Source organism: Triturus cristatus, chromosome 4_1 (assembly GCF_964204655.1).
Source record: "Triturus cristatus chromosome 4_1, aTriCri1.1, whole genome shotgun sequence".
In the NCBI taxonomy this organism is placed as follows: domain Eukaryota; kingdom Metazoa; phylum Chordata; class Amphibia; order Caudata; family Salamandridae; genus Triturus; species Triturus cristatus.
Window position 1 is genome coordinate 1,043,858,369 of NC_140585.1, and position 16,463 is coordinate 1,043,874,831.

The 16,463-nt window shown below is 42.4% G+C and overlaps 2 protein-coding genes across 2 annotated transcripts in view; one reads left to right on the plus strand and one right to left on the minus strand.

Annotated features, from left to right (window-relative positions):
- The window catches only part of FBXL13 (F-box and leucine rich repeat protein 13), a 1,209,524-nt gene that overhangs the window by 712,285 nt on the left and 480,776 nt on the right, over window positions 1-16,463 (minus strand). The window contains exon 10 of the mRNA XM_085654020.1: window positions 744-796. Coding sequence (XP_085510146.1) covers window positions 744-796 — 53 coding nt within the window. The remainder of the gene's footprint in view (window positions 1-743; window positions 797-16,463) is intronic.
- LRRC17 (leucine rich repeat containing 17) overlaps window positions 1-16,463 on the plus strand; it is a 207,408-nt gene that overhangs the window by 87,364 nt on the left and 103,581 nt on the right. The window lies entirely within an intron of this gene.

Here is a 16,463-nt window from a genome sequence, read left to right on the forward strand (position 1 = left end):
CAAGCCTACTGCCTTTGTCTTAACATTTAGTAATAAAAAGACAAGCCTTGATCATTGGCTTGCATAATACCAATCTTGTGCACAGGGCTGGGCTGAGAATGCAAACCAGCCCTTCAAATTAGGACGGACTGGCCCCCAGGAGGAGAGGGTGGGGAACTCCTGCTGATTTTGTTACAAGAGGCCAATATTGCAGCACTGCTGCAAAACCGGCCCTCAGTAACAAAAAAGGGCCCCACCGGTACGAAACGGCCCGCACCCTTCCGACCCACCAGGAAAACACCTGGTGCCTGGTACGGCCAGTCCGGCCCTGCTTGTGCATACTGTATCCAGTATAATCTTTCCCACGAGACAAACGGTGCAATACAAGCACTCTGTTTCAGCAGAAACACTCATCTTCTGCACAATCAAACTTGCACAGTGGAAGATGAACGAGTGGACGGAGCCTAAGCCCCTCTCTTAGCACCGCTTCTTAGAGCTCTTTTTCTGGTAATAACATAAGGCCTGGCAACAGTTGTGCTGTCAAGAAAGACTTGAAAAGGCTTTTTTTTTGCAGACACATTTTAGCATGAGTATGTTTTTTTTTCCATAACTGAAGTTAAACGTAACTCCTAAATGAATCCATATGTACATCATGTTTTTCATATTTGTTCCAAAGCAAATATTCAGACTCTGATTTATTGACTCCATGTATAAATAAAGCATATCTCCGCAGAACAAACGCTTGCAAAGAAAACATTACTTACATTTAGGCCTTGGCATTCCGATATATTTAAGTCTTGCACATTCTTACATTCACCTATAAATAGAAAATAAATACAAGGTGAGGGCTTCTCATAAAATTGTTCAATGTATCAAGTCGGTTGGCTTCAATTTAAAACTCAGTAAATATATCCACCTATCACCTTTCCAGAATTAAAAGTAATAAAGTAGGGACTGATGTAAAAGTTTTTTTTTCCAGTTGTAAAAAAGTAACTGTATATCTTTCTGCTGGTCAGGGAGTTTATGCTGCTATCTGCCAAGAAGAGGAAGTCTCAACGGCGAGGGGAGCTATATGTTAACTAACAATATTTTTAGATCTTTTTTAAAAGTACTCCAGGACAGGAAGTGGTCTTTATTCTCACAGCAAATTCTAATCAGTTGTGAGGTAAGCACTGAGAAATGATGTCCTCATTTTGTGGTTAGTCGAAGGCTGGGTACACGCAAAAAGCCTCCACGTGAACCTTTGAGCATGTGTGTAGTAAGTAACACGGTGAGGCGTTGACCCACCGAGAGGTTTTGAAACTCGATTGTGTAGGTACTTGAAAGCCTGACTGCACATTTGAAAGTGGGGCTATGTTTTTCAGGCTTACACAGGCTAATAGCCATAATTTATCCAAGCATCACTTTGACAGAGTTCACAAAGCCAGAAAGAAGTTAAATGTACAAGGGAAAAATATTTTTAAAAGATACATATGTGGAATTTACTAATTATAACCTAACTTGAGCATGATTATGAAGTCAGTAGACTTTCTACTCATACTTTTGCATAAGCCACGTAGGCCTTCCTATTGAGCACCAGGCTGATGATGCCACTCATGACACTATGGAACAGGGATAAAGCTACGCAAGTGCTCAAAAAAGGGGAGAATCGCAAAATGGCATCTACACTAGGGCACTAAAATATCTTGAGATGCAATGCTGGTGTATTCCTTTTAAACAATTGTGTTAGTGGCGTGAAAAAATGCATATCACAGATTTTAACTATACTGCAGGGTAATGGTAATGAACAAACATATCACTCTGTTATCCTGGAATATTAGAAGGCTGAACAATGGCAAAAAAGTAAGGCAAGTTCCAGCGTTCCTAGACAGGAACATAGTCGATTTGGGTTTAGTACTAAAGGCATGTTTGAATTAATTCAGTCATATGCAATTTCCATCTAAATTAGTGAAAGGTTTGTTGCTTCGTACCGCATGAAGTAAAAAAAGAGTTGCAATGGCTATTTCAAAAAACCTGTAGCTTTCAAATACAGTACAATGGTCTCTGATGTAGACGGCAACTATTTATTCCTACCGGGCCTCTAATATGATATGCTGCTTATGCTCATCAACATTAATGGCCCTAATGTACACTCCCATGATGTTTTTGATCTGATAATGAACCTTTGCAGCGAATACAATACAAGAAATATATACAAGAAACAATACAAGAAATATCCTTTGGGATCGAGACTTTATCTTAGGGCCAGAACTAGTGCTTAATTTGAGCTGGTGGTTTCCATTAATCAGCACTGGCAATTAATCATAAACACCAGTGCTTATAGCATAAACTTGACCCAAAGGCATTGGATCGCTTTTAATGAGCACCAGTTAAGGACACATTCATTTTTGGTAGGCACGGGGAGAGTAAGTGGTTTGCCCAGAATCACAGGATGTTGAGCCTCCACCGAGACTAGTACCTGGTTCCCCAGCTCCAAAGTTGGCAGCTCTGGCCTTTACGCCACATCCTCTTCCCCACTTGTAGGGTTTTATGGTCAGTAGTTGGTTCTGTTATAGGCCGTGCTAATAGGAGCAATGGGCTGGTGCAAGCTGCCTCCTGACAAGAACCCTGGCACATCTCAGGAGTGCAGCTGTGATTTCTTGGGATATGTTATGGAAGCCGTAGGGCCAACCGATTATAGAGGGTAAGGCATTGTTCTGAACAAGCATATTCCTATTTTTCTGCAGTTCAGGAAATGCTCCTGCGTATATTTAAGACACATGACAATGTGTTTCAGAGGTATCGCCACACTTCCTTTCAAGCTCGCCTGGCGTTACTTGCCCCAAGAGAAACAAGTAGACTGAGGAGAGTTCAATGGCTAAGGGTTTCTTTTTTAGACATGAAATATACACAAGGAGCAGAGACTTATTTGAGATTCATGTGTGTCGGTGCCCCTCGGTGTTAACAATAATCGTATCCAAACAGACGAGGCTGCTAAAGTCGTACGAGAAAGCAACCTGTTCTTCCTGCTTTATTACCAGGTTTAAACTATGATTTTCATAACAGTATCCTGCTCATGTTTTATGCGTGACTCCCGTCTTTCCCTGACCTTTAATAAGGAAAGGACTCATGTGTTTACTATCAGGTGATTCACCTGTATTGGTAAATCTTCAGATCCGTTTTACAGACCTCGGTTTACTCAGTAACATACTTTCTCATCACTTCTATATGAAGTCAGATTACTCGATGACACAGATCAAAACTTTATCTAACAACACGTAACCGCACTTCAATATCCCTTTTGTTTTTTCTCCAGGGTTGAGAGTGGTTGGGCTCCAAATGAAGATGTATAATGAAATGCAAGGATAGGATTTTTATAATAAACTTGCATTTCCAAGCCTTGCCCTAACGGTATTTCCTCAACATAATTCCTTGCCATGGAGGCTGAGTGTTTCTGCCTGCAAGGTGGGATTTGCTTTGAAGGGAACTTATCAGCGGTAGCACACTCACCATGTTGTGGCAGCAAGGCGGAACTGCTACTAGATGCATCAGCACTTTGAGGGTCAATTCCAATCCCTACATTTATGGGTTATCAAACCAGCATTACTTTTGATCTACAATTACTAAGTGAGAGTTGCAAGTTTTTATGCATGGGGACTCTACCGGGAAGATGTGATAAGAGGGTGTGATCGACATCCAATTCCTAGAGGAAATAAAAACCACACAAAACGAAGTATCTTTTGGTGGAATGTCATGTGAAGAAATAGAGCTCACAATAAGTACCATTAGCAACTAAAGGGAGCGTGGTTATACACAGAGTAATCCATTTGAGGTAAACCTTCTCAACAAGAGTGGTGTAGACAAAAAGCAAGACGGACACTTTAGAGATACAGTAAAGTAACTAAGCACAGATCAATCTGTAGACCAGGTAGGACCTTTATAGTAAGAATAAGCAAGAAAATGAATACACAGGATGTGAGAGTAGGCTATCTGTGCTATCATGTCTTTGGGCCTGATTTAATTCTTGGCGGTAAGGCTACTCCATTGCAACGCCAAGAATGAGGTCCACCCACCACATTTAGATGCGGGTGGAACTTCGGTTACTTACGGCGGAGACTAATCTGTCTCTGCTGTGATTAACCCCCTCCAATGGCCCTGGGATGTAAGGGCCATCTGAGGAATTACTACATGTCCGCCCAACCAATTTGGATGGGCGGACATGTAGTCATTTTTTATTGTTTCTTACTGTCAGGTAAGACCTGGTTGTAAGGAATGGTAAAAACATTTTAATGCCCTTTCCCGCCATGTGAGAAGCCTCCCATGGCGATGGAGCATTACTTTTTTCTTTAAAATCCTGTTTCAGGATTTTCTTTTTGAAAAGAAAAAAGAGTTCTGTTTGTTACACACTGGGACACACTCAGGATCTGCAAAAGCTTCACACCTTCTGGTGAGGGTAGGATTTGGTTTGGGACTTGTCAGCCCCAGGGAAACTTGCTAAATTATCACGGTAGCGTTGTATGACCCATTTCCCGACACCAAACGCGATTTACAGTCTAAGTCCTTGATGTTTAATGTTGAAGCTTTTCTTCTTTTGAAGCAGCACGCCTCCTCTCCCTCCCTTCCTTGAAAAGCAGTCGGTCACAGGAGTCTCTACAACGCTGATATTTCCACAAGACAGGCCACAGGAGTGTCCAGAGTTCACACCTGGATGTAGGCACAGTGAAATGTGCATCAAACGGTTAGCCGAGGGCCCAAGCCCTACTCTTTATAATACTCGTATCAGCTCTATCTCCTTCTGGAGATGTGCCCAGGCCCCTCCAGTGACACAGGTTAGAGAGGCTCTATTCACTCCTGCTGATCACTGCACTGCCACCATGGTGCTCCTGCTGCTTAGCTACTTGTGAAGGCAGTAGCCTTTCACCACTATGAGGACAGCGCTTTCGGCACCCCTCCCAGTGTAACAAAACTGCAATCCGTGAGACAGGCCTATGTCACGGTGCACATGCATGATTCTTGTTTGCATGTGACAGCAAAAATCAGCATTAGGAGCACAGAGCAGGGGTGTACATATATTACTATTCAGAGGATTTTTCCGTCTCAACAATATTATATCTTTTTTTAGGTGATAACGTCACTTTTGGTAGTGCCTGTGTAAGCCATGCATTCTGCCCTCTTTCTTCCGTGTTATATCTTATGTGTCTTTTAAGGTCAAGTAATGATTCTTCTTCTCAACCTAAGAGCGCAAAAGAGGATGATATTCTGACATAGGAGCAACATCTTGGAAAGAAAGAATGGCAACTATAAATAACATTGATCCCAAATCACAAGGTGGACTTACTCCTGACTCACTCCTGAATTTTCAGGAGTATGTCACACTTTCTCATATCTGAAACGCTATCTTTTTAAATAAGCTAACTTGTAGGTAACTGAAAAACCACGTGAAACTCAGAACCATGTTAGTCGTAACCATCATTCAACCAACTAAATCTGTCTTCCATTGCTTCGTGCATGAACTTGCACTGCCCATCCGATGAGCCACGGTTAAGGTCCAAATGGACTGAAACGTGCAGCGTAATAGGAATCTCAGCTGCCAGATCGTGTTGGACTCTAAAGTACCCAAGAATTACTGGCAAAAGACAACACAACTTGTTCTGTGACTCTCACTGAAATGTGCTACAGTGGTCATATGTTTCCATTTCTCAACCAAGGATAGCATGCCATTGTTTCATCAGAGCTTGTTATGGATAGTGTTGCACCACTACGTGGCAGCATAAAACACAAGGGGTCCAATTCACAAAGAGTTTGCTATCAGAGGGTGTGACCTACTCTTGTAGTACTCACAGCTGACAGATGGATTCCGTGAGTAAACGAGGAATACTTATGGCTTAAACAGGATTACTACTAAAATTCAGGAGTATTATAAGAGTAAATCACAGCAAACGCTATGTGAATTGCGTCCCATGATATCCAGCAGTGTAGTTATGGAAAAAGATACCATTGGGTTAAAGTAAGAACTGTTTAGTGGGAATGTTTTTTCGTAGCCTTTTTGAGGGATGCACAGTGACTTTTATCAAGATTTCAAGATATATCCCTGAGAATGTCCACAGAGAGTAACATGGTTTCGGAGTGAGGTCAAACATTTTCATGCGCCTGCGTCATTGTAGAACACTGATGGTTTGGAAAGGGTGCTGATCTAAGGAGCATCTACCTTATACTTAGAGTTCAGGAGCCAGGAAGTCATATTAGAAAGGCAGAAGGGAAAGGGCACAACAAGGTGCCCAGTTCACTGAAATACAATAGATGATCCATAAAACAGAACTTTCTGTGGCAGGCCAACCCTGTCCTCACCAAGGAGAAAGTCACCCTGTCTCCTGCTAGTGCTGATCTCAATCAAAGAAAGGGCACACAGAACAGGACTGCTGTGCTCTGCTGACATGTTCCCATGAGGCACAGAGTCAAGACTGTTTTGCACATGACCAGGCCTAAACTAGGGTGGCATGGTGAGCAAAAGAATGATGGATTTAACCCAGATCTCTTGACTGGGGGTGTATGTTTTGATTTGTTCTGCATTCCGTCCCTCAATTGTGTGTCTTTTGCTTCCTGGCCCTACGTGCACCGGGTATGCCCAGACGTGGGTCCGGGCTCACTGTGCCATTGGAGTCAAGCTATCCTGGCTGATGAGGGGGAAACCCCGAAACCGGTCCTAGGATGCTCGTTTCTGGTCCAGAGAGGACCTGGCTTGGCAGTTCGGGCTGGACTGTTCCCATGAGGCACAGGGTCAGGACTGATTTGCACATGGCCAGGTCTAAACTTGGGTGGCATGGTGAGCAAAAGAATGATGGGTTTAACCCAGATCTCTTGACTGGAGGTGAATGTTTTAATTTGTTCTGCATTCCGTCCATCAATTGTGTGTCTTTTGCTGCTGACAGGGGAAGCACATGCTTCATTCTTTACTTTCAGGACAAGCAAGGTTCTCATTTTCCACAGGCTTAAAATCCTAAACTATTTTTAAATATTTGGACAATATAAAAATGGCATACAATCATTAGTCTCCCTGGCAGCAATATAAGAATTTGGGAGCCTAAGGTGTGCATTGGGCCAGTTTTATTTTGGAGGTTTACACAGTGAAGGCAGATGGGGTCCCACGCACCCCTAGCTGTCTCTGAAGCAATGTCATGCTCAAGTCAATTAAACAGAGTCAACTATGGTAGTATCTGGACAAGTGTAGATGAGTAGTGTCCAGTACCAGTGATGGGTTAAAAAAATATCCCTTTCAAAGCTGACATTTTCACCTATACCTTATTTAAGGCACAAGTACACGTTTGAGAAATTGATTTAAACTTTAGTTTCTCATTCCCGTAAATTCCCACAAAGGGCAAATAGCTACTTTTTGTCTCTTTCTTTCTTGAGGAAATACTTCTCCCTGCCGTAATTGAGTTGATAAGCTCTAAAGACTGCAATCAAATGTGGTCTCTGGCACCTTAACCTCAAATTAATGCAAGAATGACTTTTATTTGCTGTTGCTAGCAGAATGTGTTCCCTCACTGTCATTCTATATGCAACATCGTAACTAGAAACAGGTGACTGATCAAATCACAAATGATTTATGTTTTAATATATACAGTGAGGGAAAAACTAAGAAGAAGACTATTTTTGACTCATGATGGCATACATAGCCCCCAAACAATCACCTGGCAGGCATCTGACTGTACTGACTTACACTACCATAAAAGGGAATATTACAAGTGCAGCAATTTTATGTGGGACGAATCGGCCATGTTCAATATTCAGTATACAGACTTGCCAGCTTGCTTTTGTATTAGAGACACTAAGTATACATTTTTTGAACAGTACTACTGGGAACAGTCGGTCATTCCTGTATTCTCCCTGGGTTAAGGCTCAGCGCCTGCACTCTATTGTTAAAATGCATGTACTGTGTAAGTAGTAAAATGGTAAGGCTCTGCCTTGCTGTCCTTACCAGTGCATTCAAATGAGTACAGCACGAGGAGACAGACCTTCGAGGCAAACTGTGAATTACTGAAAATATTCCATCGTGGCTTTTTACCCTCTGCAATCATCTCTGATGATCAAAGGATTTTCCTCTCGAGCACATATATTTGAGTAGATCTGCAATTACAGTCCAACCTCTAGCCTTTAATTTCTTCGACAAGGTAAGTGAACTGCTTGGTTAGGACTCGAGGGAAGGGAGAAAGTAATGGAGGAGTTTAGGGGCATTGCCAGTGAAGGGAACAGCCATGAAGTGGCCCAATAAATTACAGGAGGGCAAATGCATGTTATAATTCCCACAGGCAGGGGAACCGCGGAATCAGAGCACTCCTGCACCACCTGTAGTTCATACATATTTAATAAATGAAACCTGGCACAGCACTGCTCCAGTGCACCATGGTTCTTGCATGGGGCCTCCAGCCTCCTAAACCAATGGCTATTCTGGGTTCATTCCAGAGCTGGAAGAACAGATAAATGGAGATATGGGCAGGTAGGTGACTCATAAACACGAAGCTGGACTAAGAGTCTAGCAATACAAGAATCACCACTGTCAATGATGTTAGGATTAAAACATGTCTATAATAAACACGGGGAGGCAGCTTCAAAACAACACCACGGGGGTGCTTGTCTGAGGCTTGACCAAACAGAGCACCTGAACACAGCTCTGCCACCCTTGGACTAATTTTCACCATGTGATCGTAAATTGAGACGAGGGCAGGCCTTAGAAAGAATAGGGCCGTGGATAGTGGGCTTTAGACACCCTGAACTGCTTAAACAGCCACACACGCACTCCTCCAAGAATATAATAATCTGTAGCCACCTCCCATGTCCTAGGGAGTAGGTTCGGGCTGGGAAAGAAAATAGGCCCTGGCTTAAATTAAAAGTGGCCCTCATTAACGAATAAGGAAGCTAAAAAAGTGGCCCAAATTAGCAAATCAGGGCAGTTTTAAACTTGTACAGCTTTTCTTAACAAGTGTTTTACAAAGTATGAAAGACTGCAAGCATTTGCACTTACTGCAGGCTATATTTTGTGGTATTATCAGGGAAATCAACAGTAAAAACCAGCCCACCACATCATAAAACAACCATACAAAGAGCCCATAATTGAAAATTTGTAAATGCCTCCCAAATGTTTAGGTGGTCTACTGACTTTATTTCGAGAGTGTGCACTAAAGCCAGCCAACATGGCACACATAGTCCTCAAACTCAATACAGACTATGAAAGGAAACCCAAGGTATCAGTGCCGAGATGGCGGACTATGGAAAAGGACCCAAAATGGGTCCACCGGTTTCATAGTCATGGTCTTTGCGCCTAGGTTGCAGACTTCAAAAGACAACTGCATTAAGACTGTGCTTAACGGCGTTCGTGAGAGGAGTTTGCAGCCTCTGCAACACACACCTTACTTTTATGCATTTTAAGCTTATGGGGGGATGTTTGCCCCCCGCCACCCACCTAGGCCTGGCGGTTGAGGAGTGCTCACCCATGTGGTCTTTACATTTTTTTTACGATGCAGGACCTGTAATTGCGACAGCAGGAAAAACATTTTCTCTTGCTGCTTAGGAGAACTGGGGCCTAGAAACTCGGTTTGGATTTGTGGATCTGAACTGGACAATGGGAAAAAGGTTCCCTTCTCCAGATGTATTTATTTTTAAATTTCAGTTCATGAATTATCCTTGCACATGAGTTTGAGGGCAGTACGTGGATTAATGGTCCAAATAGCTCTAACTTTTTAACCCTTTTAAGCTCTCCTGATACATTATGTCAACCTAAGTTTAAGAAAAATAACGAAACGGATTTCCACCAACCCAAGCAAAGGCACTTCCATGGTGAGAGTTCTAGTCTCACGCCATATTTGGTATAATTCCATATCGCATTTTTTTTCTGTAAAGAAGAACAAATATTCCATGGGGGGATTCGGAGGGTTGGGAAATGTCACATTTATTTATCCACTCTGGATAGATATGCACAAAACGTATTATGCCAAACCCGAATCAGATGATTTAAAAAGAAACCTTTAGTGAGATTCGTCAAATGGTGGCAGTTATTAGCAAAACAAAAAAACCCAGTGTGGTGGTGCACTAACCTATCCTGTATCATTTCTCAATTCATATTTTCTTTCGGCATCACTTAAAACTAAATCTAAGAAGTTTAGAATTAATGTCTGTCCCTTTCTGCTGATCAAGCCGAATATACATTTCAGTGGCATGTTTACTAAGCCTGGACAAAGCACTACGCTACGCTCGCGTAGTTTGCGCTACTTCGCACTACGCGAATTGCACGTAGCACAGTGCAAACACGCGTAGCGTAGCGTAGTGCAGCGGTCATTTTTTGCTTGCTCGTGGTCCTCAACGTCAAGTTGGTGACCGCGAGCAAGCAAAATGACATCTCGGCGAGACTTTTTCCTTGTTCGCGATCAGCAACATCAAGATGCCGATCGCGAGCATGGAAATTAAACCTACCGGCGAGATTCTCAACGCGGGGAGGTCAGGTTTCTCATTGCGACTGGTCGCGTATGCTCGCGACCGCTCGTGATGAGAAACTACCAGTCCGCGTTGAGAAAGCTGCTGCTCGAGTAAAAATCTACTCGAGCGGCAGAAAACTACAGCTCGCACTGTGCAAGATGCCATTTTCAATGATTGCACAGTGCCGGAAGTTTGTCCGCACTGTGCAATCATTGAAAACGGCATCTTGCACAGTGCGAATATGGTACTACGCAGTTCGCGAAGTGCTACGCGTAGCTCGCATAGTGCGAAGTGCACTTTGCGTAGCTACGCGTAGCGCTACTTCGCGAACCAGGCCCAGGGTTAATAATGCTTACACCAGTCTTTCATGATAGTCTTTCTTGATTAGAGTGTTCCTTTTCTCCACAATATTCTCTTCTTAATGCACAATCTAATTCCTTGTCATAGAAGGGGCCATCTTTTTGTTGCATCCCAAGCGTTCCTCAGGGATGCATTTGTCACGTTTAAAAAAGGTGCTTTGAGAGACTTTCTTCACATACTTGAATCCCTTGACGCATACCCGAATGTATGTTGGCCAGTTGTGTTTAAGGTATAAACCTCAGATAGCAAATACTGATGCAGTACTTTCCAGCTATGCTAAATACCTCTGAATCCAAGTTTTACCCCGAAAAAAGTATAAATACATTCACAACTGGTTTGTTGCGGACTGAATTCTACATTTTCCCCCTAGTCAATTTTGACGTGTAGTTCCTATAACTCTATATAGGATCTGGACGTTTAGACAACAAACTGCTGGATTGGTGTCAAGTCTGATTCCAGACACCCCCACTGGATATGTTCGCCTGTATACTAGCTATCTCACAGTGCCACTGTAAACTCCTCTTACCAAGGAGAGAATAGTTCCTGGCAACTATCGAACATGACAACTCTGTACAGTACAGTATTTTTCTCTCAGTCACTCGTGCTCACTTTGTCTCGGAGAGATACACAGAATAAACAGTGGGGGCGTTTTTCAATAAGTATTTATTGAGCCAGCGTCATTCTATTGTAAAATAGGTGTGCTGAAACAACCATAAGACAGAAGCAGATATAAATGATTATAAGCACCAACAGAGTAAATAGAAGGTAGGTTTTTACCATAGTGCTAAAATAATGAATATATGCAAGCATATAAATGCATGACAGTAATAATGCATACTCCTACGATGCAACCCTAACTAGATGTACCTACGTGTAGCTAGCATGTATGTAGTGTAGAGCCAAGAATCCCCCTAGGATGAGGCCAACCCCATTACCTGGTGTGAGAGAATGAAGGACCCCGTCTTGGTCTCGAGATGGACACCCCGCAAGGGGATGTCAGACCACTGCGTGCTGGAGTGTCTGCGTGCAGGAACCTCAGCGTCCTGCATCAGTGTGTCAGCGGGGTAGTCTTTCTCCTCTGCCTCCCCTGGCAAAGATGTGGTGTATATAGACCCAAAAGGTATCCTCAGGGGATTCTACCTTGCTGTGTCATGTCGGTCGAGGATGACGGAATGACCCTTAGACATAGTTATTATGCAAAAGATGGTAATCCTGCTGTGATTCTGAGAATCCTCATGCACAATTAATGAGGCTAGTTTTTGGGGAAAATCACACGACATTGATGCAGTAATTAACTAGGTAGAAGGTTAATACCAAAGCCCATTATGTAGTACAATGGTAGGGTAAATGTAGGTGAAGGGTCGGGTGACTAATCAAGCCTATATTGGGGTACCCTAAGAAACATAACAGGTATGACCAGGGCCAGTGGAATATACGATTTTGCAGCTGCTGCGTTTTCCACACAGTTATAGATTTTCCGCATTTGCCACATAATACGTTATATGCTGCATAATTTGCAGAGTTTAACAAAAAAATGTTTCTAGTTGAAACGGGATCAAAAATTATTAAAAACTTGACTACATTTATTGCTGTGCATTGGAAGGCCCTTCCCAAAGGTTAACTGGTCACCTTTCTGTTGCTTATTGCTGTTTCTGGTAGTTAAGCAGGTACTAATAAAGTGAAACTTTTGCCCAGACAGACAAACAATGAAGCAATGCTATCAGAAAATGTGGTGCATTACTTCGCATAATGTTCCTTTTCTGACCGCATAATTTAGTTTGGCCGCCGCACAATTTAATCCACCCTTTTTGCACAGTTTCACTGGTCCTCTGTATGACCTCCCGAAATTTACATGAAGAAAATTGTGGGGGTGGGGTACAGTATTTCTGCACAGTTCCTAGTTCTGATTCCTGTACAAACAAGTTTGGGTACAGATCGGAATTAAACGTCTCATTTATTAGGAGGGGTGGGGGCTATATGTTGCCTGTGTATATCTGCAATGTATTAGGACGTCTGTGGTAATCTCTGACCGGAAGTTGTGGAGGGCTGATATCGGCCTGCATCCTCTCTAAGTTCCAGTGGCGTCTGAATCAGTCTGCTCACAGGAGTATTCTCTCCTTATGAGCACACAGCCTGTTTTATCAGGTGCTGCATTCAGGATCAGTAATGCGCATACCTGGATGTAGCATGACACATATGTTAGCCGATACAACAATGCCTCTTCGTTCCATTTAGAGGCAGTATACCTACAACAAACTGAATAACAACTTTGCATTTTGCTTTGAGAGAAGTTGCCGGCACATTCGTTGAGTCGAAACTGGAGTTGGCTGTTGCATTCCCTTCCAATAAAGAAAGAATACACACCGCACTATGATTATGTTGATTTCTTACCAACATTACTAGTGGGGCCCCTATCCACCCTTTTAATCTTGCCACAATGTCTGTACATATCAATCTGATCACATTTATTATAAGGTGTTATATTCCTACTCTTTAAGCACTTCAAAGTGATATTACATACTTCCCCCCCATAACCAAATCTGTTTTTAGCTCCATAATTTGCACAACATGTTTCAAGTTAATATAGCTTGAAGGGATGGTATTGAAATCCAAGTTCTAAGGGATGGTTATTTTATACTGTTTTAGGTTGAGCCTGGGCAGTGCATGCGCTGCGCTGCGAGGCATGCTGTATTAAGGTAGGGACTTGAAGCTCTGTCCACTCTCCGCCCATATTTTTCATTGGCTTGTGTCATTGTCCACTGTAAACTGTGGCTGTTCATTGGTCAAAAGGCTTAGTAGTCCCTCCTTAGTACCGCATTGTCTCATTTTGTAACCTCCCATGGCGACATCCCGTATCACATTTGTAGTTGCTCGGTAGGCTTTAATTACAGCCTCCAAGCACTATTTTCTCAAATAGCTTTGTTCTGCTTGCTGTTGCAGGCAGGACTCGCTCTCTCCAAAAACTTTTTTTTATTTTTATAGCACACATTTGCAATGCAATAGGTCTCGCATTTGCGAGAGTTTATGCTAAAGGCATACTCTAAATGACAATGTCTTTTATTTATCTTTTTTAAAACTCATCACAACATAAAAGGCTTTGTCCTTTAAAATGCCAATAGCTCAAACTCTCATAAATGCAAGACCTATTGCATTGCAAATGCTCGTTAGACTTCACGATCTGCACAACAGCACTCCGCACTTTGCACCTTAATGGACTGCTTCTTTCTCTACCTTCAGATATGTAAAACAGACAAGCCAAACTTCAGCACAATATAGCACCCTTCATGAAATTTGAAAAGCTCTGTATATATTTTTTGACATGTCAAAATAAATTTTTTAATTTTAAATGAACTTTTGAAAAAGCTGCTGTGAGTAATTTGAATTTCAAAAGCTTGTGGTGAAAATTATGAAGCCATATGAAAATTCCATATTCTGAAAAAAGGTGTCAGTGGGGGCCTATTACTGCTGTTTCCTGCACTGCAGTAACAATTGTAATATATATTTATATTGCATCTTTTTGTGAAGCGCAGCTAGAAATGGGAATAGATGTGAAAACAGGTGTTCCATACCATCAAGTCACATACCTTCTCTGTTTTAAGTAAAAGTACTCCTGTATGTTTGTTGTGCTCGTAGTTACCCAGCCTGTGCCTCAGTCCTCTACGACTGATCATTATGTTTCTTTGTGAGGTGAATTGCGATAGATCTGTTTAATAGTTTGTATGCCTCTTGTACGTCTCGCATTCTAATACATTTCTGAGGATCTTCTTGTCCAAGTTAAAAATGGATTGTGGTCTATGTGATTTACTTTTCCTGGTATTCTTTTAAGACTTCGGTAGTACTGTTAAGTTTGCCTCTCTGGTAGATGTGGGTAGTATCCCCCTTTCAGCTAAATATACATATAAAACATGTCGTTTTGTGTTAGAATTTTCACGTTTTTAAGAATTTGCAAGCAATATATTGCCATGTTTACCATCTCACTCTATCTTACCCTTCTCCTTGTGTTGTGTGTCAGTTGCACGTCTTGTGTGTTTAGGGCTTGTCTTAGGCTGATCGACGCTAACATACTATTCTTTTGTAACACTGTTACCCCCAATGTCTTCCTTCTGCTGAGGTTCTCTTCAGCTGTCCTAATTTCCTGCTCATGTTGTGCCATCCTTAGTGTCATCTGCTTTCTTCAGTACTCCATGTTCCATGGGAGCGGGGTACACGTGTACAGTCAAGTGTAATATTTTGGAATAATTTGTTTATGTCCAATAGTGTGTTGAATTTGTCCCTTTCACAGTCTGTAACCGTAATGATTTCAGCATACAGTCTCACTGTGTATACATCCCCCTTGAGCTCTGTTATACTTTTTATTAGTAATTGGAGTCTTGTACTGATTTTATGTTTGGTTCTTCTGGTTTGTTTTAAATCCATTGTTCAGTTTTTGATGTTTGCTGCATAGAGTGGACGGGTATCCCCACATGCTATTACGTTAAATGTATTCCATTTTAGCCCCACATCTTCAATGGAGTGCTGATTGACACTAAAATTGTGGTTACTGTGCCACACAGGCGTCCCTTGTTTGCAATATCTTGGAGTGCATCAACTCACCATATGTTGATCCGCAGCTCCGGGCCTCCTAAGGTTAAGCTCAGTTGATAGCAGGCCATGGTCTAAGCTGCCGTCCAGCCGTTGGATCCGGCCTATAGGAACATTTGAGTATGCAACGAAAGCGCCCTCGACAGTCTATCCCTGTGTTCACTGCTGGGCTGATGATCTTGAGGACATACGCCACTATTTGTTAATTAAGTGTATTTTAGGGACACACTCTTCTGTATGTTAACGGAGTATATTGCCATTTATGAGTCAGACGCCACTTCCTGTTGATGCACGTCAGCATGAGATATGTTGCTTCTGGCTCACTCTTGAGGCCTACAGTGGCTGCGCCTCATGCTCTGTGTACACTGGAGGGCTCCATTCAAATGTAGATGAGGCTGCTGCCTCTACTTGACCTGTTTATCTTTTTGTGGCCTTATTCTGTTGAAAAATAACATAACTAGATAGATTTCTTGAGAATTTCTATTATTTAGTTGTCTGGGGTACTAAATCTAAATCTTTATCTAAATTTGACCATGCTAAGGACAAGCCAACCACTGGCTTTATACCAACATTTGTTGGGTGGGCCATCGATCAGAGCGTTGCCTCCATCCAAACATACGAAGACCAGGACTTGCGCTGTTGCTCTGAAATTGCTCTTGAAAAGCAGAGTTTTATTTTTGTTACAGGAAGGAGAACGGTAACATGCTGTGTAGGTTTTTCCTGGCGGAGTGCTTTCTGAGGTTTATGTTGAGGGTGGACAAGAGTCATTGTAGGATGGAAAATACACTGTGAATGCCCTCAGAAGAGGGCAACACAAGTCAGTTATTAGTAGAAGCGTACATCTATTCTGCTCTAAATGCTGGCATATTCTGACACAACTGTAACCCTTATGGTGGGTGCTGAATTGGTCAGTACACACCCTCCCTCCTCCTTGTTCTAGCTCCTAGTCACTGGGGGTTTCCTTGCAACGACTGTTGTAACGCTCAGCAATGAGCTACGTCCCTATCTATATTCTACTGAGGCCCAACAACACACACATGCTGGCAATCGTAATGTACAAATGTACAAGCGCGTTTTGTGAAATGAACGTTGTG